This window comes from Lactuca serriola, chromosome 4 (assembly GCF_051521515.1).
Source record: "Lactuca serriola cultivar US96UC23 chromosome 4, Lser_US96UC23_V15, whole genome shotgun sequence".
NCBI classification, from domain to species: Eukaryota; Viridiplantae; Streptophyta; class Magnoliopsida; order Asterales; family Asteraceae; genus Lactuca; species Lactuca serriola.
In genome coordinates this window covers 349787870-349812936 of record NC_136411.1, presented here as the reverse complement: position 1 = coordinate 349812936, position 25067 = coordinate 349787870, and the positions used below count along the sequence as shown (strand labels likewise).

The window sequence follows — 25067 nt, the reverse complement described above, 5'->3', positions numbered from 1 at the left end:
GTGTTTTTGATAAATCGATATTTGGGGATTTTTTTGGTTGTGTTAATGAAATTGATGTGATTTTTAAATGAAAAAATTCTTTGGAAATTTACGGTGTTACAGTGAGCATATATAAAGGAAAGACAAAAATCTATCTAAAGGGCGTGTGTATGTATCCCTTATCGCATCTTTCCTAATTCTGCAATAGATAAAAAGGAACAAAGGAAGAAAGAAGGCAGATGGATTAAGGTTTTAAACAACCAATAGAATGAAGAAGAAAATGAGTATTAACAAGAAAGGTTATCCAATAGATTTAAGTATACCTGATTAGTATTATTACGTAGTATGTTGTGTGGTTATCCCACTACTTATACCAATGTTGAAATCAAAAGAAAATATATACAATAATTTTGTATGAATTTCATCTTGCAATCATGGAGCACTTTTTCTGCGGTAAAGGTTTTCAGACAAATTTATGAAGTTTGTTAGGTGTTTGGATTGTATATATACTTTTTTCTAAATTTCGTGACAACTGAATTTATATAATGTTGTATAAAAAGAAATGAAAAAATACACTCTTCGAAAAAACAAACCGTTTTTAATATTGTTTTGGTCAAAAATCAACCGAATGGATATCAACCAAAGTGTATGAGAGGTTGTGGCGTTGTAAGTGAAGAAATTAACGAAATTAGAACAAGGTTACACAAGAGACCAAAATCGACTTGAAGAATTGATATGGATGAAGAAAAGTGCCAAAAAACAGATAGCAAACCAATACCAAATTGTAAAATAAAAATCACAAGAAATTGAACAAGTCAACTACTTTGGGTCAAAAATCTTTTCATTAACATTCTGAAAACAACATCAGTACAAGAAAATGTAACATATATTAACATCAGAACCCATTACAAATTGTGGCTACATTTGCCCTTTTTCTGCTACAAGTTAACAGTGTTTTTTAATAAAAAATCAGAAATTGAGAAGAAGAAGAAGAAGAAAGAAATAGAAACAGGTGTTGAATGTTGATCAATTCAAATGTTGTTTAGAAAGTGAGATACAGTTTATGAGCAACCATTAGAACTGGTATTGGTATTACCATTTGAGAACCTTCTAAAAGTAGAAGTTACAATACCTCTTGCACCAAAGAGCCCGAATCTTGTCTTGAAAATGGAACCTCGAACACTATTGCTAGTAGCTAGAGGATGAGGTTGAGCAACTGCCACGTGGGTTATTTCCATGTCTTCTTGAACACCATTATCACTAGCACTTGCATCCATAGCTTCAGCTTCAACTGCACAAACGTCTAAATTGACTACTAATGATCCACGTCTAGCTCTTAGCCAATCACCAACTTCATATGTTACGTTTCTGCATTTCTTCACCTTGATTTTGACCAAATTTGGGCAACCCCATGCGAATGCTTCAATCCCTTCATCGGATACAGGACACCCTTTGATGCATAGCTTTTTTAAAGCAACGCATTTTGATGCAATACAAGAAATCTCGGTGTCTGCTATTGTTTCACTTCCACATAAGGCTAGTCTTTCAAGCTTCTGACAGTTTGTAGCAATGGCTTCCAGGCTTATTGAGCTGGGATTAACTCCGATTAGAACAAGTTCTTGAAGGTTTGCACTGTTTTTTGCAATGGCGATTAGAGCTTCGTTTCCTATTCTGTTTGTCTTCCAGCCATCGATGTGAAGTTTTCTTAAGTACTTGCAGTGTGAAGCTATTGAAATAACTCCGACATTAGTACAATCTGGAGTCTTGACGATATGGAGGATTTCGAGTTTTGAACAGTTTGATAACGCCGAGAGACCGATATCGCTCACCTGAAGCCTCTCGAGATGAACTTCAACAAGAGAATTTTCTGGAACAGCGATCATTTCCATCAAGCTATCCCAGTCGCCTAAGCATCGGAGCAGTTTCAAGGTTTTGAGATTCTTAGCACCGCTAATCAACGGGCCAAAAAACTGGCCGTTGTAAAGCTCCTTGAGACATACGGTTTTGAGCGACTTAGCAGCGGCACCAGGACCAATCGGCTCCGCCGTTACACCGTCGTTGATGCCGCGTAAACGCTTCACCGAGAGTTCTTCAAGAGATGAACATTTATCGAGGAGCGCATTCATTCCTTTAGCACCAAACATACAAGATCCACAAGAGAATTTCTTCAATCCCTTACAGTTCTCAGCTAACGCCGCCATACCTACATCGGTAATTTCACGGCATCCACGCAGCTTCAGCCGCGTTAGGTTAAGGCACCGGAGAGATATCATAATCAATCCGTTGTCGTCAATACTAACAGATCTACGATCACATCGGAGCGAGAGTTTGGTAACAGAATCAAACCTAGAAAAAATTGACGGAATAAAAGGAATGAGTCCCGAATTAGCGTCTATAGCAAGGCGGTTGCGACTCTGGCCTTCGACGAGCAGCCATCTTCTCGATACAAGGGAGCAACGCTTCCGGTCGCCGGCACCAAGAAACTTGAAAACTACGGCTAAACAATCATCGGGAATTTCAGATGTATAGTCGATAAAAGAAGTGGTTGCATCCGGGAAATCAAAAGACGCCTCCTCTTTGGAGTACCTAAAACCAAGAATCTCCGATCGGGCAGAGGAAGAAGTGAATGACCTAGTGATGGACCGCTGGTGGTTGTGGGTTGACCCCGCCGGCGACAACGAGTGGGAGGAAGAAGATTGGCCCATCCAGATGGAAGTAATATGGTTAATTATTGTTTTTGCTTCTTCGATTTAGGAAGTTTAATACATATGGATTTTGAAAAAGGGGGTTCGTGGAAAACGGGTTAGGAGAAGACCCGTCAAACAGCTTAATGGGCTTTTGGTAACCGGCTAAGTAAATTTTTAAATTTTAGTTTAGAAACTTTGGATATCACATTACATCCAAAACAAACTGTGTAAATATAAAGGTAAAAACCAGGTGCTTTTGGTAGCGGCTAAATAAGGGACTGTTTGATAGTTTCTGACCGAGTAAGATCTAATTGAGTCAGAGTCTGACTGGATCTGAAGTTCTGACTGGAACTACCTCTGATTGAAACCCTGTTGTTTGATTATGGCTCTGACTAATTATACTGAATGCTGAAAATGACAATTTTACCCTTCTCTTCTATTTTCCAAAATTTGGTTGTTTTGTGTCATGATGTAATTTCAATAGACAACATCCAAATTTCTTTGGTCATTTCTCATCAACTTCTCTTCATTTGTCTATTTTACATACTATGGACTGATGACTGTTTTTGCCTCACACCAAACTAGCAAGTGACAACCATATTTGCAGCTTCATTCTACCCATTTTTCAATTTCTTTTGGGTTTTTACATCCCTCGACCTGCAAGTCATTTTCCATGTTTGTTGGCATCTATATATGTGTATCTTCTAAATTGTTTCAAGCTTTTGCGACAACACCAAAATTACTACTATCACTTCCAATTCTCTAAATGTAAAAAATAAAAGAATTCATAGAAAACTGAATTTGAACCCATGGTAAAGGTTGTAAGCAAATAGAAACACTATACCTCTATTTGTTCTTGCAATTTGTTTTGTACTGTGCAACAATACCAAATAAACTTGGATCAAATGTAAACATAAATAAAGCCAAATACACTTAAAACAAGCAAACCAGAACACTCGTCCATATATAATTTCATGAAGATTTCAAGAATTACTGTTCAGGGAAATAAGAGGACCGATCGATTAATTACTTGGGCTTTAAGCTTATTGGGAATCGTCTCAAAAGCAAGTAGAAGGAAGCAATGTATGTATTCGAAATCTATTTCAACACATTGAACAATCAATTTCAAAGAACTGAAGAATCGATTTCAAGCATATAAAAAAATCGATTTCAAAGAATCAATTTTATAGAGAGACGGGAATTGCAAACCTGTTTATTAGGTCAAAACAGGAAAATTCTTACCACTCTGGAGGAGGAGCCAGGTAGGAGACCTGAAGGAACGAGGTGGGAGGCTGAAGGAAGGAAGCCTTGGCAAGCGAAAGAGAAGGGCATACGAGGGAGAAGATGATTTCAGTCTCGGTCAGGCTTTATTTTTTACAGGTCCAGTCAGCCGTTCATTAGCCATTTACTGACCGAGTAAGAGCTCTAATATTGGTATCAAATAGCAAGACTAGGACCAAGTCAGATAAAACCTCTGACCGGACCTGGTCAGAATGAAATCAAACAAGGCCTAAATTACATGCAGCAACAATATGCCCGAATAATATAAATAATTTGTCAATTAATAGCATCTTCATTCGAACATTAAAACTTATATTAAATTATTGAGATAATGACTTAAAAGGGTAATATATTTTTTGATTTGTACACATTTGGTTGAGTTTTTTTTCGTCCACATTTACCCCTTCAACTTGTACACATTTAGTCATTGTGACCGGTTACTTTAAGTTAGCCGGGAAAAATGACTTAATAGGGTAATATATTTCTCATTTTGTACACATTTAGTCCTTAATATTTTTGTACATATTTAGTCCTTACCATTTTTTTTGTTTCAGAATAAGTCATTTTTTGTACTTATTCAGTACTTATGAATGATTTCTTTAAGTTTTTCTTACGACATCTTACGTGGGAAAATCATTCATGAGGTATTTGGGGTTGTTGATGTTTATGTCCAACATAATCTCGACTGCTTGGTTGCGTAGGTCTTGTGGTTTGGCTTAGGTATTGTATTCTGAACGTTGTAACTTCTTCATACGATATCAGATTTTGACGATCTTTATATTCACGTGTTCATTTTTTCATTAAGATCACTCTCGTTAATATCTAATATATTTTTACTTACGATTTTATAAAAAAACATTCATACATGCATTCATGAAAAACGTAAGGGTAGGGGCAGACGTTGGAATAGCTAGTAGGTGTTGCTGAGATGAAATAGGTGTTGCTGATATATGAAAAATAGGTATAAACGAAAAAAAAAATCAAAAAATTTTCCACTACGGACAGAAAAAACAGGTGTTGCCGGTGCAACACCGGGACCAGGCTAAATCCGCCTGTGCATATGGATATAAAAATCGTAAGTAAAAAATATATTATTTTTTACTAGGAGTAATCTGTAACATCCGGATTTCCAGGTATTATATTTTATCATTTTATTTTTGAGAAAAGAGTGGGACTCGACGAATTGAGTCGTAGACTCGTCGAGTAGGACCGCAACTGCTGATTGGATTAATGAACGGACTCGACGAGTCGGAAAGGGTGGACTCGACGAGTCCGCGCTGTGGATTTGAAACCCTAATTCTCGGGGTCTGTGCCCTATTTAAAGGCCTTTATGGCCTCCATTTGCGGCTACCAGTCCAGAGAGAGATACCCTAGCGATTGTGAGCGAGTTATGAGAGAGTTTGAGCCTTTTTGATCATTTTTGGTGTGATTTTGCAAAGGAGAAAGTGTTCCAGCAAAGGGAGGTCAAGAGGATTGCATTTCAGTGGGTTTCCAGCTTGGATCTACAACTTTGAGGTAGAAAATTGATCATTTTTTCTGTTTAGTGTGAGATCCTTGAATTTTAGGGTTTTCTATACCCTTTATTGGCTTGATTTGATGCTTATGTTGTCCCATTGAGTGACAGACTCTGGATCCGGATCTTTTGAGGTCTAGAGAGGCTTAGCCAACCTGCTTTATGTGGTTTCATGGAGGGAATGAACTTAGGTTGCCCTTTTAGTAGTTATTTCACCAAAGGAAGCTTTGGGGTTGTTGTATGTGTACCAAGATTCGACCTTTACGTGATTATTATGCTTGAGAAGGTCAGATCTATGGATTAGAGAAATAGATCTGACCTCAGAAGGTCATTTGAGTATGATCATGGAGGTAACTCGTCGAGTTCATAAGTGGACTCGACAAGTCGATTCGGGGTTGCCCCGCGATTCGTGACATGAGGAACCCGTCGAGTGGAAGGATGACTCGACGAGCCAAGAGAGGCTAGAAGGACTCAGAGGACCCGCTTGGACTCGCCGAGTCACCCGAGTACACTCGACGAGTCGGGTCAAAGGTTGACCGTTGACTTTTGTTGACTTTTAGGGTTTAGTCAGTGTTTGGACTTATGAGCCATCAGAGGGGTAGAATGGTCTTTTACCCTTCTTAGAGAACTTATAGAGAGGGGTTAGCCTAGCCTTTAGAAGTTGTAATAATTAGAGTAATTATTTATGTGATTAGGCGGAGACTAGTGCGGTATTTCAGAGTTTGAGGTTTACCGAGTTACCCGAGGTGAGTCTTCTCACTATACTTTACCTAGAGTGGTAATTAGAGTTATGTGACAGAGTATATTGTATGCTATGTGTTATCTATGTGATTCTTTGCTATATGTGATTAAGAGTTAGGATTGAATGGTCCACAGAGTTAGGACCAGAGGGTCCACATAGTTATGGGACAGGAGGGTCCCACTGAGACACTTTGACCAGAGGGTCATACAGAGTTATAGCCTCGAGTGGATAATATTTGTTGCATGTGGTATTTTGGGGAACTCACTAAGCATTTATGCTTACAGTTTCTGGTGTTATGTGTTTCAAGTACCAGTAAGGATCGCGAGAAGGCGTTAGCATGATCAGTACACACACGATGAGTTTTTATACATTATGATCTTGGGATGTGTTATTTGGATTGATATGTGAAATGATGAAATTTTATAATGTTTATGAGTGTAAATATGTTTTTAAAATGTGAAAAATTGTTTGAAAATTTCGGTGTTACAATTTGGTATCATAGCCTTGGTTTGAGGGATTCGGGTGCACCTTCGGGCGTATCTGAACTCAAATTGAGGATTTGAGAGATTTTCAAATAAAAATTACAAAAATTTTCTCAAAGAGTAAAAGTTTTGAAAAGAGCAGAACAGAGCAGTGTGTACGATCAGCCAGCGCCCAAACGGTGATTTTCCCAAAATACCCTTATATTATGTGTTATGAGATATGAAATAATATGTTATGCATGCTAGAGTAGGCTAGGTATTCTTATTAGGACTAGAGTGGCCTGATTTGTGATGCCTTAGCCTAGGGGTTTTGCTGCTAGGAGATTCGTGAGAGTGAGTAGATAGCAACGAGGAGCTATGAGAGATCTGCTAGAGAGTAGACTATGCATGGTGAGAGTAGAGTACTTGGGATTTGGAATCCAAGGAGGAGGACTTGGGGTGAATACTGATGCGGTGTGGACGGTAGTATTGGGCCAGTACTACTGAAGACACTGGATCATTGCGCAGCCCAAGTAAGACTCCTTAGGGTACCAGGGATCGAGTAGGAATGGGATATCGAGTGTGTGTACGCTCGAGCGAGTCTCTGATATTTTGTGTTGTATTTCAGAGAGACATCATGGTTGGGACACGCCACACACCTGAGAGTAGTGGTGTTAGTGAAGAGGAGATCCGTAGGTTGATTCATTAGGAGGTGGCTGTTGCCATCCGCGCAGGGATTCCAGAGATGTTCGGGTCTATTAAGACCACGCTGATTGAGACTTTTGATGAGAGATACACAACGGTTACAGAGATTGCAGCCGTTACAGTTACCGCAACTGTTGCTGCTGCTAGACCTCAGGGTGGTGATGCGTTGCTGTTCCGAGAGTTCGGCAACACGAAGCCACCAGAGTTTGATGGGACGCAGGATCCGATTGTTGCGATGAGATGGGTTTCTGATATTGAGGGATGCTTCTATATGTGTTCATGTCCGGAGCATCTGAGGGTTCAGTTCGCGCTGAACCAGCTTCGCTTGGGAGCGAAGGACTAGTGGAAGTTTGTTACAACGCACTATTCGCCTGCTGATCTTGTTGCGGTGACCTGGGAGAGGTTCACCGCCATGTTTCATGATGAGTACGTTCCCCCAGTGGAGAGGGAGCGATTGCCCCAGGAGTTTCTGACCCTCAAGCAGGGTACTGAGTCTGTTACTGTGATCACCAGGATGTTCCATGAGAGGGCGATGTTCTGCCCTGAGCACGTGTCTACCGAGCAGGCACGTATGAGTCGGTATCTGAGTATTCTGAGGAAGGACATACAAGAGTTTGTGGCGAACTCGTCGTACCGGACATTTTCCGAGCTCCAGGAAAATGCTCGGAAGAGGGAGATAGAGCTGGAGACTCAGGCTAGAGAGGAGGCGGAGTCTCAGAGGAGGGATCGGCGGCCGGCTCAGTCCCAGCCGGCAGTCAAACGGGCCAAGCCCGCCGATTCGAGATCAAGGAACCAAAAGGGCCGCACTTTTGACAAGTGCGACAAGGGTCATGAGGGGGTTTGTAGAGCAGGGTCTTGCTACAAGTACAACAAGGAGGGGAACATGGCCAAGGATTTCCCCAAGGGGTTTGCAGTCTGTTTTCACTGCAACCAGACCAGACACTGGAAGGCCGAGTGTCCGCAGTTGCGGGGGTCATCCCAGGGAGCATCGCAGGGATCTACACCTGCTGCTGTTCAAGCTACCGAGAGTCGGCCAGTGAAGGCCGAGGCGCCAAAGGCTCGCGGGAGAGCCTTCCAGTTGACAGCGGAGGAGATCCGCACAACGCCAGATGTTGTGGCTGGTATGTGTTCTTTCATTTATTTATTTTGAATTTGTGGTGTTATGCTTATATTATGATATGCGTAGGTACATTTCTTGTGAGTTATGTACCTGCTTTGGTGTTATTTGACTCGGGTGCGAGTCGGTCTTTTGTGTCGTTAGCCTTTAGTCATCATATTAGTATCGGTCGAGAGGCGTTGAGTCGACCTTTGCGAGTTTCCATAGCTGACGAGAGAGTGGTGTATGCCACTGATGTGATCCGAGGATGTGTACTCGAGATCTTCGGCGTTGAGTTTCCAATTGATTTGGTCCTAATTGCGATGGGAGATGTCTGCGTCATTGTGGGCATGGACTGGTTGAGCAGGTTTGGTGTGGTTATCGACTGCGAGCGGCAGCTGGTGACCATATGAGACCCTAGTGGGGGAGTTCTTACGGTTTATGGCGAGGGTACCAGTTCCGGGTCAACATTTTGTTCGGCCGCTAGAGCGAGGCAGAACCTACAGCAGGGCTGTAGTGGGTTTGTGGCATATGCGGTGGATACGAGAGTAGATGCAGAGAGACCGAGGTTGGTCGATGAGGTCCCGATAGTGCGTGAGTTCCCGGATGTTTTCCTCGAGGAGTTGTCGGGTGTGCCTCCCGAGAGGCAGGTGGAGTTCCGTATCGATTTGGTTCTGGGGCAGCGCCTATCGCCAAGGCGCCCTATCGCCTTGCGCCTCTAGAGATGCAGGAGTTATCCTCGCAACTTCAGGAGCTGCTGGGAAAGGGGTTTATACGGCCGAGTAGCTCGCCGTGGGGAGCGCCGATCCTTTTTGTCAAGAAAAAGGATGGTTCACACCGGATGTGCATTGATTAAGGGAGTTGAACAAGCTGACGGTCAAGAACCGTTACCCCTTACCGAGGATCGACGATTTATTCGATCAGTTGCAGGGAGTGTCTTGGTTCTCCAAGATTGATATGAGGTCTGGATATCATCATATGAGGGTGCGTGAGGAGGATATCCCGAAGACAGTGTTCAGGACTCGTTATGGGCATTACGAGTTCGTGGTGATGCCTTTCGGGCTCACCAATGCACCGGCGGCGTTCATGGATCTCATGAACAGGGTGTGCAGGCTGATGTTGGATCGTTCAGTGATCGTGTTCATCGACGACATATTGGTGTATTCGAGATCCATAGAGCATCATGAGGAACATTTGAGGGAGATCCTCGGAGTTCTGAGATCGGATAGGCTTTACGCCAAATTCTCCAAGTGCGATTTCTGGTTATGAGAGGTCTAGTTCTTAGGACACCTCGTCAACCAGAATGGGATATTGGTCGATCCGGCCAAGATTGAGGCGGTGATGAGTTAGGAGGTGCCGAGATCCCCCTCAGAGATCTGGAGTTTTCTGGGGTTGGCCGGCTATTATCGGAGATTTATCAGAGATTTCTCCAAGATTGTTGTTCCTCTCACCAGGCTAACCCGGAAGGGCGTAGCATTCAATTGGGGCCCAGAGCAGCAGGCCTCATTCGAGACGCTTCGCCAGAGCTTATGCGAAGCTCTAGTATTAGCCCTTCTGGTGGGGATGGAGGATTTTGTGGTGTATTTTTGACGCGTCGATATCAGGATTGGGTGCGGTGCTGATGCAAAGAGGTCATGTGATAGCATACGCATCGAGGCAGTTGAAGCCTCATGAGACGAGATATCCCACTCACGATCTGGAGTTGGGGGCTGTGGTGTTCGCCATCAAGATCTGGCGTCACTATTTGTATGGGGTCCGGTGTACCATATACACAGATCATAAGAGCTTGAAGTATCTCATGGATCAGCCCAACCTGAATATGTGCCAGAGGAGATGGTTGGATGTGGTAAAGGATTATAAGTGTGAGATCCTGTACCACCCGGGCAAGGCTAATGTGGTAGCCGATGCCCTGAGTCGCAGAACAGAGAGTGCCCCGTTACGAGATGTTTGTTTGAGATTGACAGTGATGACTCTGGTGTTGGACACCATTCCAGAGGCCCAGGTAGAGGCCATGAGACCGGAGAACCACAAAAGAGAGCAGGTGATCAGAAAGATATCTGAGTTTGTTGCCGATAGCCGTGGGCTTATGACATTTCAGGGTCGGATTTGGGTGTCGTATGAAGGCGGGGCACATACCATTCTGATGGAGGAGGCACATAGATTGAGGTTCTCAATCCATCCCGGGGCCACTAAGATGTATTTGGACCTGAAGAGGGAGTATTGGTGGCCATGTATGAAGAGAGATGTCACGTGGTTCGTAGAGAGGTGCTTGACCTGTCGCAGGGTGAAGGCCGCGCACCAGCATCCGCATGGCAAGTTGCAGCCACTTGAGGTTCCCGAGTGGAAGTGGGAACATATTTCCATGGATTTAATCACCAAATTGTCGAGGACTACGAGGGGAGTTGATGCAATTTGGGTGATTGTTGATCGGCTGACGAAGAGCGCTCACTTTCTTGCTATCAGTGAGAGCTTTCCTGCTGAGAGGCTGATAGAGTTATATGTGAGAGTGGTGGTATCGCGGCATGGAGTGCCGATCTCGATCGTGTTAGATCGAGATGTGCATTTCACTTCCAGATTCTGGAAGAAATTCCATGAGGAGTTGGGTACAAGGCTGCATTTTAGTATCGCATACCACCCACAGACGGACGGTCAGAGTGAGCGGACGATTCAGACATTCGAAGACATGCTATGATCATGTGTGATGGACTTCGGAGGAAGTTGGGACACGTATTTGCCGTTGGCTGAGTTTTCTTATAACAACAGCCACCATTCGAGTATCGACATGTCTCCCTTTGAGTTGTTGTACGGGAGGAGGTGTCGAATTCCCGTATGTTGGGGAGAGGTCGGGCAGCAAGTGATGGGCAACACTGAGTTAGTGCTTCAAACGACTGAGTAGATACATCAGGTCAGACAAAGGTTATTGACAGCTCAGAGTTGCCAGAAGAGTTATGCGGATAGGCAACGATCCAAGCTTGAGTTCCAGGTGGGGGATTTTGTACTCCTGAAGGTATCTCCTTGGAAAGGAGTGATCCGATTCAGGAAAAGGGGCAAGTTGGGGCCCCGGTACATCGGTCCGTTCAAGGTGACTGCGAGGGTAGGCAGGGTAGCATATCGTCTGGAGCTACCTACGGAGTTGAGTCAGATCCATGATACCTTCTACATGTCTCAGTTGAGGAAGTGTATAGCCGACGAGATGGCGGTGGTACCGTTGGAGGATATTCAGGTGGATGCCGGTCTGAATTATGTTGAGAGGCCAGTTGCGATTGTGGATCGAAAGATCAAGGTTCTGAGGAACAAGGAGGTGCCCCTAGTTCAGGTCCAGTGGCAACATCGTAGAGGGTCTGAGCTGACTTCGGAGCCGGAGTTAGAGATGCGTGAGCAGCATCTGAAGTTGTTTGATGAGTAAGACTTCGAGGGCGAAGTCTGATTCTAGTTGGGGAGAATTGTAACATCCGGATTTCCAGGTATTATATTTTATCATTTTATTTTTGAGAAAACAGAGGGACTCGACGAGTTGAGCCGTAGACTCGTTGAGTAGGACCGCGATTGCTGACTGGATTAATGAACGGACTCGACGAGTCAGAAAGGGTGGACTCGACGAGTCCGCGCTGTGGATTTGAAACCCTAATTCTCGGGGTCTGTGCCCTATTTAAAGGCCTTTATGGCCTTCATTTGCGGCTACCAGTCCAGAGAGAGATACCCTAGCGATTGTGAGCAAGTTGTGAGAGAGTTTGAGCCTTTTTGATCATTTTTGGTGTGATTTTGCAAAGGAGAAAGTGTTCCAGCGAAAGGAGGTCAACAGGATTGCATTTTAGTGGGTTTCCAGCTTGGATCTACAACTTTGAGGTAGAAAATCGATCCCTTTTTCTGTTTAGTATGGGATCCTTGAATTTTAGGGTTTTCTATACCCTTTATTGGCTTGATTTGATGCTTATGTTGTCCCATTGAGTGATAGACTCTGGATCTGGACAAGGTCCAGAGAGCCTTAGCCAACCTGCTTTATGTGGTTTCATGGAGGGAATGAGCTTAGGTTGCCCTTTTAGTAGTTATTTCACCAAAGGAAGCTTTGGGGTTGTTGCATGTGTACCAATATTCGACCTTTACGTGATTATTATGCTTGGGAAGGTCAGATCTATGGATTAGAGAAACAGATTTGACCTCAGAAGGTTATTTGAGTATGATCATGGAGGCAACTTGCCGAGTTCATAAGTGGACTTGACAAGTCGAGTCGGGGTTGCCCCGCGATTCGTGACAGGTGGAACCTGTCGAGTGGAAGGATGACTCAACGAGCCAAGAGAGGCTAGAAGGACTCAGAGGACCCGCTTGGACTCGCCGAGTCGCCCGAGTGCACTCGACGAGTCGGGTCAAAGTTTGACTGTTGACTTTTGTTGACTTTTAGGGTTTAGTCAGTGTTTGGACTTATGAGCCATTAGAGGGGTAGAATGGTCTTTTACCCTTCTTGGAGAACTTATTGAGAGGGGTTAGCCTAGCCTTTAGAAGTTTTAATAATTAGAGTAATTATTTATGTGATTAGGCGGAGACTAGTGCGGTATTTCAGAGTTCGAGGTTTACCGAGTTACCGGATGTGGTCTTCTCACTATACTTTACCTAGAGTGGTAATTAGGGTTATGTGACAGAGTATATTGTATGCTATGTGTTATCTATGTGATTCTGTGCTATATGTGATTCAGAGTTAGGACTGAATGGTCCACAGAGTTAGGACCAGAGGGTCCACAGAGTTATGGGATAGGAGGGTCCCACTGAGACACTTTGACCAGAGGGTTATACAGAGTTATAGCCTCGAGTGGCTAATATGTGTTGCATGTGGTATTTTAGGGAACTCACTAAGCATTTATGCTTATAGTGTCTGATGTTATGTGTTTCAGGTACCAGTGAGGATCGTGGGAAGGCGCCGGCATGATCAGTACACACACGAGGAGTTTTTATACATTATGATCTTGGGATGTGTTATTTGGATTGATATGTGAAACGATGAGATTTTATAATGTTTATGAATGAAAATATGTTTTTAAAATGTGAAAAATTGTTTGAAAATTTCGGTGTTACATAATCTAAATAAAAGTTGTATTAGACTAAAATACGAATGCATGGATATAAAGATTGTTCGCATAAGTATAAAGATCGTTAAAATCTGATATCGTATGAAGAAGTTATAACATTCAGAACACATGACCTAAGCAACCAAGTAGTCGAGATCGCAATGGACATAAGCATCAAAAGGTGCAAACACTTCATTAATGAATTTCCCACGTAAGATTTTGTGAGAAAAACCTAAAGAAACCATTCATAAGTACTTAATGAGTACAAAAACAAAAATGACTTATTTTGCAAAAAAAAATAAATTAAGGACCAAATGTGTACAAAAATATTAAGGACTAAATGTGTACAAAATGAGAAACATATTACCCTATTAAGTCATTTTTACCGGCTAACCTGGAGTAGCCGGTCATAAGGATTGAATGTGTACAGTTTAACAAGTTGAAGGGTAAATGTGGACGAAAAAAAACTCAGTGACCAAATGTGTACAAATCGAAAAATACATTACCCTTTTAAGTCATTATCCCTAAATCATTTTCTTACACTAAAATCTATATTATAATATTTTAACTTTACAATAAACTGAACATTATATATATATATATATATATATATATATATATAATAATAATAATAATAATAATAATAATAATAATAATAGTGATAGTAATGTAAAATCAAATATAATGTCTTACTCTTCATCAATATTATATTTAGTGTTCAAGTTTATAGTACATATTAGTCTTTAGTTACTTATATACTTTTAGTTTATTTTTTTCGTAGTTATAATTTTAGTTTATATGTAATATTTTTCACCTATAATATTTTATTTAATAATTTAAAACGCAATATAAGATTTATATAAAACACATAATGATATCTATGTATATCTATATAATCATATAATCATATCATATCATCATATCATCATATCATCCTACATCATACATCATACATCATACGTCATACATACTTATAAAGTTAGCATTTTTTTCGTGAATCTCGTGCATTTGAAACCCCCATAAAAATTTGCCAATACCTCATGCATTTGAAACTCCCATACCCTTTCACTTTCAATGTAATGAATCTCATTCATTTGAAACTTCCAAGACTTTTCAACTTATAGAATTTAATTAGACTTTTGAAATTCCCTTCAGACAAATATAGTTAGCCTATAAATACTTACGTCTATAGAAACAAATATCCTAAACCAAAACAAAATACTTCTTTTGTCTAATTACTGATAATTTGTTCTCTGTTTTGGTGTAAATGAAAGTCTTATGTTGTCAATATAATATTGAAGTTCAATAATCTATAATAAACAAGGTATGCATTTTGTGTTTTTAATCAAAACAATTGGTTTTTTATGTTGGTTTGTTCACATATTTTGTTTTTAATCGTGAATAAAAGTAGCTCTTAGGTTTGAGAACTTTCTAACATTTATTTTAAAAATTGACACATGTAATATTTTATTGAGCATATAGGTAAGAGCAATTATTTTTTGAAAGGCAAGAATCTACACTATTCATTTCTTATAAGTTTATATCATTAGGGGTAAAATTGAATTGGTGAATGGAGCAATCAAGGGTGAGGATTTAACTTCAAATTTTATGATTCTAACTCTGCTTGAAATGTGATATGCAAGATTTGTTGAACTTATTTATTAACACTTTGAGATTTAATGAATATTTAAGTTGCAGATTACCTCATATTTTGAACAATATGCAAGTTTTTGTGTTGAAGTTCATATTGAGATATAGAAATTTACTTTAATCAGTTAATGAGTTTATTGCTTTATGAGGAAATTTGTAGTTTTTAATGAGATGATGCATTGATGTTTTTATAGATGATGCCAAAAACTTTACCCTTTATCATTGTTAATTGTTGTAGGTTTGTTCTACAAGTTGTATCTCTTGGTTTTTAATTCTATTGTTGTTATCCATTCACATGTTTCATATTCTTGAAAATGATCAATGCAATGATTTTCTTAAATCAACATTATCAGAGTAAGGAGTCAAACACATTAATTGCAATAAAATAATAATTGGACTTTTATGACGAAGCTATTTTTCCTTGAATCTCATGCATTTGAAACCCCCATAAAAATTTGCCAACACCTCATGCATTTGAAACTCCCACACCCTTTCACCTTCAATGTAATGAATCTCATTCATTTGAAACTTCCAAGACTATTCAACTTATAGGATTTAATTTGACTTTTGAAATTCCCTTCACATAAATGTAGTTAGCCTATAAATACTTACTTCTATAGAAACAAATATCTTAAACCAAAACAAAATACTTCTTTTGTCTAATTAGTGATCATTTGTTATCTGTTTTGATGTAAATGAAAGTCTTATGTTGTCAATATAATATTGAAGTTCAATAATCTATAATAAGCAAGGTATGCATTTTGTGTTTTTAATCAAAACAATTGTTTTTTGTTGGTTTGTTCACATATTGTGTTTGTAATCGTGAATAAAAGTAGCTCTTAGGTTTGAGAACTTTGTAACATCTATTTTAAAAATTGACACATGCAATATTTTATTGAGCATACAGGTATGAGCAATTATTTTTTAAAAGGCAAGACTCTACACCATCCATTTCTTATAAGTTTATATTATTAAGGGTAAAATTGAATTGGTGAATGGAGCAATCAAGGGTGAGGATTTAACTTCAAATTTTATGATTCTAACCCTGCTTGAAATGTGATATGCATAATTTGTTGAACTTATTTATAAACACTCTGAGATTTAATGAATATTTAATTTGAAGATTACCTCACATTTTGAACAATATGCAAGTTTTTGTGTTGAAGTTCATATTGAGATGTAGAAATTCACTTTAATGCGCTGATGAGTTTATCGCTTTATAAGGAAATTTGTAGTTTTTAATGGGATGATGGATTGATGTTTTTAAGGAAATTTGTAGTTTTTTATAATAAATGTCATATTAATGCAAAATATTTATTTGAAAGTTACACAATCTCTTGATCTTTCAAGTAATTAACCAAACATACTCGTTTTTTTTAACTTAATTAAATCATTCACTTTAAGCTCCTTAATTTGATTTATTTAATACATTAAAATCAATTATTAGTCTAAGTTCAAACCAACTCTTCATTTTTCAACCAAATATATACATATAACTTATTGGTTAAAATAAAAATGGTTTTAAATCACAACCATAAATCAAAATATCATAAGACTATTTTTCTAATAGTTAAAAATTATGTACATTTTTAGATATAAAACCTAAACATAAATGTATATTTAATTAAACGTCAATGTGACACTAGCCCACTTAGTAGAGGTTTTTCTTTTAGATTGAAGCTCTTGTGTTTTAATCCGGACCTTGATGAATTTTATTAACTTGGTCATAGTAACGTCTAACAACTAAACAATCATTATAAAAATCAAGATTTTAAACAAGATAATTGCACACTGCACAACGCACAGAAATTCGTCCACTATACTTATAAAGGAAGCATTTTTCCTTTCACCACATTCATTTGAAACTCTCATGACTTTTTAATTTCTTTCTAATAATGATTATAAGATGGTTAATAAGGTTAAATAAATATCAAACCTAAAGTGTAATCATATATAAACTAAATTTCAATATTAAAAGAATATATATACTTCTACTTACAAAGTTATATTTTTAACTTTTAACATATTATGCTTAACCTATTAGTTTTAATATTATGTTGCATGTAAACCTTTATCATTTGAAAGCTACAACTTGTAGATTTATGTGTATTAATTACTGAATAATCTTAGTTATTGTAAATCCCTGAATTATAGGTCGAATCCCTGATTTACAGGAATTAACATTGATTGTACAGCTAGGATATCCTCTGTAATCAGCCTATAAATAGGCATTTTTCTTCTGTTGAATAATAGATCAATTCATTCCAAAAGCTTCATGGTATCAGAGCATTAGAAGCCTCTTTTTCACCTTCATCTCTTCCAACAATCTTTATTCTATCAATCTCTTTCTTCAACAGAACTCATGGCTCATGAAAAAATAGTCTCACATCAGATGCTTCTTCACATCCTTCTACCCTCAGTAACCTCAAAATCTCTGGTTCATCCTCTCACGGTAATGAAGCCGTATCTCTTGTTACCAGTCACAAGTTTAATGGCCATAACTTTCTTCAATGGTCACAATCTGTGATGATGTATATTGGTGGAAAAGGAAAGGAGGAATATCTTACTAGAGAGATTGAGACTCCAAAATCAGATGATCCAAAGTACAAAACATGGAAGGCTGATAATCACATGACTAAGTCATGGATGATTAATTCTATGAATAATGATATAGGAGAAAACTTTCTTCTATATCCGACTGCAAAAGAACTTTGGGATGCTGTCAAAGAATCCTACTCTAGTTCTAAAAATACATCAGAACTTTTCGAAATTGAAGCCGCCCTCTATGACCTCCGCCAAGACGACACCTCTGTCACACAATACTTTAACACTCTTACTCGGTATTGGCAACAACTAGATCTATTTGAAACCTATTCCTGGAAGTGTACTGATGACACTACTATATACCGGAATATCGTTGAAAAAAAGAGAACTTTCAAGTTTCTTTATGGACTCAATAAAGAACTTGATGCAATCTGGAGTAGGATCATGAGTATCAAGCCTCTTCCTCATGTTAAGGAAGCATTCTCAGAGGTTCGACAGGAAGAGAGTAGGAAAAAGGTCATGCTTGGTGCTTCCCCTAATCCATCAACTCAAGATTCATCTGCTCTTGCTGCCCGGGGACAACATAAGGGATGACCATGGTGTGAACATTGTCGTAAATCTAGACATTATCGAGAAACATGTTGGAAACTTCATGGAAACCCTGCTGATTGGAAACCAAAATCATGGAAAGACAAAGAAACTCATGGAAATGTGGCTGTTACTCCTTTAAGTGTTGTTGAAGGAAAAGGGGACACATCAAACTCATCTCCTTTCACCAAAGAACAATTAGAGGCACTTCAGAAAATTCTAAGTCAGTCCATTCAACCAAACACCACTCTCGGTATAGGGTTGTTGACCACTAAAGGTAACCATTCATTAGCCCTTATGGTCATTAAAAAGCATATTAACCCTTGGATTCTTGATTCTAGAGCATCAGATCATATGATAGGAAATCCGAGCATTGTTTCTGAGTTTCATGCAAGTTCAAAACATCACACAGTAAAAATTGCAGATGGAACATCCTCCAAAGTTGCGGGTGTGGGTTCAGTCAAAATAAACCCAAATCCAACTCTCAAATCTGTTCTTTATGTACCCAAATTGGAATATAATTTACTATCTATTCGTAAAATTACACGTGAACTCAATTGTGTGGCTAAGGTTTACCCAGATATTTGTGTGTTTCAGGACCTGGGTTCGGGGAAGATGATTGGCAGTGCTAAGACGTGTTATGGGCTCTATGTCTTACAAGATGACGCTCTTTCTGTCGGGACATCTCAACAATTTAGCTTGTGCTCTTTAAATAACCAGTCTCGTTCAAATAAAGATAGTGATATCATGTTGTGGCACTATCGTCTCGGTCATCCGAATTTTTGGTATTTGTCAAAAATGTTTCCCTCATTGTTTATTAATAAAAGTCCCGACTCTCTTTGCTGTGAAATTTTCCAACTCGCAAAACATACTCGAAACACTTATCATAGTATACCCTACACACCTTCCAAACCATTTTTATTAATTCACAGCGACGTGTGGGGTCCCTCACGAGTTAAGACTATAACCGGACAAAAATGGTTTGTCTCTTTTATCGACAATCACACTAGGTTAACCTGGGTGTATCTCATGAATTCCAAATAAGAAGTGGGTGAAATTTTTAAAAAATTTCATTCTATGATTCAAACTCAATTTCACACCAAGATTGAAATCCTTAAGACGGATAACGACAAAGAATTCTTCAACTCTATTCTTAGCCCTTATCTCACTCAACACGGCATCCTACACTTAAGCTCCTGTATAGACAACCCTCAGCAAAATAGAATAGGTGAAAGACAAAATCGGCATCTCCTTGAAGTTGCTCGATCTCTCATGTTTTCTACTCAAGTTCCTAAACACTTTTGGGGTGAAGCTGTTCTCACAGCCACCTACCTTATAAACCGAATGCCCTCACGGGATCTTAACTTGCAAACTCCATGTCAATCTGTCTTGAAGTTATTTCCTCATACAAAATTCATCAGTCTTCTTGATCCTAAAGTCTTTGGCTGCATTGCATTTGTACACAATCACTCTCAGAGTTGTAGCAAGTTAGATCCCAAATCTTTTAAGTGTATCTTTATTGGGTATTCATCGCATCAAAAGGGTTACAAATGTTATTCTCCCGCAACACGAAAAATATACAACTCTATGGATGTTACCTTCTTTGAAAATCATTCTTACTACAAATCTGAGCTTCAGGGGGAGAATATAAACAAATCTCATCTTTGGGACTCTATTCCTAGTGTCGATACTTTATCTCCAGATGCCGATCAGAGTTCCCATACTCAAACCTTCGGTGTTCACGATGAGATTCCTTTTATTTCAACTCCAGCCATGGAAAACTCTTCCCATCCTCCATTCATGGCTCCATCTCCTTGCCAAGAACCAACTGGAAAAGAAAAAGAAATTCTTGTGTATACATGAAGGAAGCAACTAGGCAAAGACATAGAGCACACAACACATCTTGAGGATTACCACGAATCTGAACCAGGTCAATCAGGTAATTCTAAACATGATAATGTTGATCACAACGATGATTTAGATATACCTATTGCTTTGCAAAAAGGGGTTCGTGCATGTACAGAACATCCAATTGGCAACTTTGTGTCCTATAAAACATTGTCACCATACTATCAAGCCTTCGTCTCTGCTGTTGATAGCATACAGATTCCTCACACAATTCAGGAGGCATTGGCTGATTCTCAATGAAAAGAAGCTATACAAAATGAGATTAATGCTCTGGTGAAAAACAATACATGGACACTTACCAATTTACCACCTAGAAAGAAAACAGTTGGTTGCAAGTGTGTTTTCTCTGTTAAACACAAGGCTGATGGGAGCATTGAGAGATTTAAAGCTCGCCTTGTTGGTAAAGGCTTCACTCAATCCTACGGGATTGACTATCAAGAGATGTTTGCTTCTGTTGCTAAGCTTAATACTGTTCATGTACTGTTATCCCTTGCTACAATTAAAGATTGGGCCCTACATCAACTCGACATAAAAAACGCATTCTTGAATGGTGACCTTGAAGAAGTCAGATTTTGACGTTCTTTTTATGAAAGTTATCGGTTTAAAAAATACTATGACTTTCATTTAGATCATAAAGGCTAAAAAGTAGCTTATTGAAAGCTCACTTTTTATGTCATTCGGCGTCGTGCCGGTTTTGTCACGGATCTTCGATTGGTCATAACTTATTCGCTATAACTCGGATTTCGATGAGGTTTTCGCCTAAATGTTTCTAACGAGATCCTTTACAACTTTTAATAATATAATTTTACTTATTTCATAATTTATATTCTTGTTAAATTTCGATATTTGTCTTTTGATTGGAATCTCATAAGACTTCCAATATTTTCCGATTGATTCTAAACATAGTTTTACTTCATTTCTAGTAAAATCCATCTGTTAGAGCTCAATACTTGAATTTCATATAATATTTCATAATATTATTCACTTTTTAAAAATACATAACACGATAACTAAATGTGGATGTTACAAATACCTCCTCTTTTTGAGGATTTCGTCCCCGAAATCATAACGATAAAAATCACTGGGAATATTTCGCTCTTATCTCATTCTTATTTTCCTAATTATAATTTGGGCCACGATGGTGCTTCCACTTGACGTGCACCAACTCCCAGACATATGCACAAAGCATATCTTCTACCGTTTGAATTGTTCTCTCCGTCCGACCATCTCATTCTTCAATTCTTTGACAAAAATTCCGTCACTACACGAGACATGGTTCTCTGAACCAATCACCTCACTTCGCAGATCTATTTTAGTCGGACTCGATTCTTTACGACTATTATGGTCTGAACGAAAATCATCTTCTTAGTCATCACCGAAACGAAGGTAATGACATACTTGAACAAAAACGGAATCAATTACTAGTTTCTTGGTAACCTTGTGACTTTCCCTGATCCAAGTGTGAGTCCTATGCTTCCAGTAGTATAGGCCTCTACTACTATTCACACCTACTCATACTTGTCCTAAGTATTGTCTCGTAGTTCCCAAGTCACCATTTATAAGTTTTCACAAAGAAACTTTTCACGCCTGAGTGTGTTCTTTAACAACCATTCCATGCCGATAATATTATCAAAGTTGGGAAAGAAGACGGGAATAAGGTTAACAAGAAAACTATAACCTTCAATTTCCAAGACAAAATCTCTATGGACTTTACCAACAAGTAATGATACACTTCCTATGGTATCTATGTAAAATGGTTGCATGAGTGCATAGCAAGCAATTTGAAAAGAATGTGCATATTCATGAGACATAAAAGAATTTGAGGCACCATAATAAAATAAGATGTGAGTAGGTCTAGAGTTGACATGAAATGTACCCGTCACAACATTCGGGTCCTCGTGTGCCTCCTCTATGGTAATCTGGAATGCACGGCCCTTAGCTTTTGGCACCTCCTCCTTTAGAGTATTCTTTGGCTGTTGAACGGAAGCTTGACTCCCCGCCATTTGACTTGTAAGAGTGGGGCAAAAACGCTTCTTGTGGCCAGTAATACCGCATGCATAACAAGTAACATCATTCCTTGGGCAAGCTGGTCTTATGTGACCCGTTTCTCCACATCCATAACAGACAACGGATTCCTTGTCTATTTTGCATTGGCCCGGATGATTCCTTCCACAAATGCGACATGATGGCGATTAAATAGAAAAAGATTGTGATCTATCACGACCACGAACGACGCTCTGAGATTGCTCTCTTGTATTAGAATCAGATTGAACAGATCGAGCTGGTGGAATAGAGGAAACAAGAACAATTTGATCGATCGTGGATGCTTTGGAACAGAAAAAGTGGCACCACGTATCTCTAAGTCATGCTCACGCTTTCGAGCATACTCAACAGCTTTGTCAAAGGACAGAACATCCCTATTAGCTACGAAATCGCAGATCTCATACCGCAGTCCATCCAAGAATAACTGAATTTTATCGTCTTCAGTTGGGATATACTTTGTGGCAAACCATGCTCTTTGATTGAATTGAGTTTCATACTCATTCACGGTCATTCCTTCTTGCTTAAGCTCAAGAAACTTTTTCTCCAATCTCCTCCTCATGTCTAGAGGACAATACTTCTCTAGCAAACGAGTTTTGAACATCTCCCAGGATAAATTCTCCTGGTCATAGTCGTTGAGAGCTTCATATGTGGCTTCCCACCAGACCAAGGCTTCTCCGACGAGGATAGCAGAAGCATAATTAGCATTGTCTTCATTATCCACATGAGAAATACGAAACACTTTCTTTGTGTTCTGGATCCAGGTAAGAACAACAATGGGATTAAGAATACCTGAAAACTCCGTAGCAACACTACTCTTGAAATCTTTGAACGAGGGAGGCTTCACCTCCCCTTTTGAATATTTTCCAGTGGCTTTCTCTTTTCCTTTATCACCATTCTTTTTGTGTTCTTCGTAAGTCTGTCGAATAATACCAATAAGTTTACCCAATAGTCGCTCCTCACGAGGAGATACTGGAGTATTTACTTCACCAGGTTGAGGACCTCCACCCACCTCAGGGGTATGGCTACATTCCTTTTCAACCATTCTTCTGAAAATTTGGAGTAATATAGTATTTTAGAATATTAGGATTTATTATCACCTAATACTTTACTTAAGTCTTTCCTACGGTTTGTATCCATATACTCCTATTAAATCCGTTCATATATTGAACTTCTGACGGTTTAAGTCTAAATACCAATCCGTGGAATTTAGTTCACTTAAACCACCGCTCCAATACCATGATTGAAAGACCCACACTTTCATACTTGACAATTGTTACTCCAAAACATGCTACATGCATATTCATAAAAACAATATTTTATATTGATAAAGTGATTACAAACTACTGGATACAAACCGACTATTTCAAAGTGTTATATATTACATAACTTCCCAGGATCCTATAGTTTTTATACATACGAGAGTACAAAATACAATAGCTTCAAACTTTTCAAACATCTACTATCAATACAATAGTTTCAAACTATTCAAAAATCTTCTATCAGTATATAACTATACTGGATGCTTATCTCCTGCAATTTGTTAAACATTGAGAGGGTAAGCGGTGATGCTTAGTGAGTTCAATAATAGATACAATATAACGTTATGCCATATATATACTTCAATATGGCAGAAGCAAAGAGGAACAAGGAACATCAAGGGCATATGTGAATCATGTGACAAACTTTCCATATCAATCATTGATTTGATTCAAAGATATACAATCAATGAGACCTAGCAATTTCCATACTTGATATACATCAATAAATCTTTGACCCAAATGGTACAGAAGACATACAACTTCATATTAACATTTTGGTAGATTTCAGGCTTATAGCACTGTCTAACCTTCTGCCAACACCATAGAATAGAAATCATTGTCTTACGGAGACATGTTCTACATGGCCAGAGGCTACATACCAGTACCAATATGAATCTAAGTCCTTTCACTGATCACATGGTCAAGGGTATTACTTTGCTATTAAAAATAGCGAATAAAAAAAATAACACGGGAAAATAACCCGAAATAATAACTTTCTGCGACGAAACCGGGGTATTACTTCGGCTCTAAATATGACTCTCTGCGACGAAACCGGGGAATTTAGTTGAAAACCGGCCTTACACGGGCAGAGTTTCGACTTGAAAATATAATTTTCTACGGAATTTCGGGGCGTCGGGACTTGCTTCAGGTGTCGGGATTGATACCAGGACTTCAAGGGTCAATACGGTAAATTTAGAGAGAGTATAAGGTGTAAGAGTGTGAAATTTCTAACATAAATTCGGAGACCCTCGACCTCTATTTATAGCATGCGAAGCTGCTGACTATGCTCGACGTAGTCCTCGATACGCTGGGCGTACACCGAGGCGGCTCAGTACGCGAGGCGTACCAGCGAGGAGTCATCAGATTGGAACCTGGGCTTCGGACGTGTCAAGAATGAATGATACGTGTTTGTCAGGTCTAGTACGCTGTAAAATTCATATCTTTTGCATACGAACTTCGTTTTTGACGTTCTTTATATCCACGCGTAGGTGAAATTATGCTTTTCAACTTTCGTCTAGACTTTGTCGGCTAATTTTGAATTTATTTTTATTATTATATTTTTAACAGGCCGGGACAGTATAAGACCGTTAAAAATGCATAACTTCTTTATTCAACGTCCGTTTTCGTCTGTCTTTTTACTGTTGTACTACTATCGATGAGACCTTCGATTCTCGTTTAGGTTGTGTCGACTAAAAATCACTCAATCTTTATTTCGAGTTTTTAGTTGTCTACTGCTATATCGAAACTTAGAAAAATCATAACTTCCTCATA

General features: G+C 39.1%; 1 protein-coding gene and 1 pseudogene across 1 annotated transcript; one reads left to right on the top strand and one right to left on the bottom strand.

Annotated features, from left to right (window-relative positions):
- Positions 1-847: 847 nt before the first annotated feature.
- Positions 848-2727, bottom strand: LOC145097559 (F-box protein SKIP2 pseudogene; annotated as a pseudogene).
- Positions 2728-17703: 14976 nt separating this feature from the next.
- Positions 17704-18312, top strand: LOC145099666 (uncharacterized). The gene has a single exon (XM_079037199.1). It carries the CDS (start codon positions 17704-17706, stop codon positions 18310-18312), a length of 609 nt encoding a protein of 202 aa, XP_078893325.1.
- Positions 18313-25067: the final 6755 nt, after the last annotated feature.

Excerpts from the sequence above, each read along its gene's own strand:
- LOC145099666 (XM_079037199.1), top strand. The coding sequence starts at position 17,704 with ATGTATATTGGTGGAAAAGGAAAGGAGGAATATCTTACTAGAGAGATT.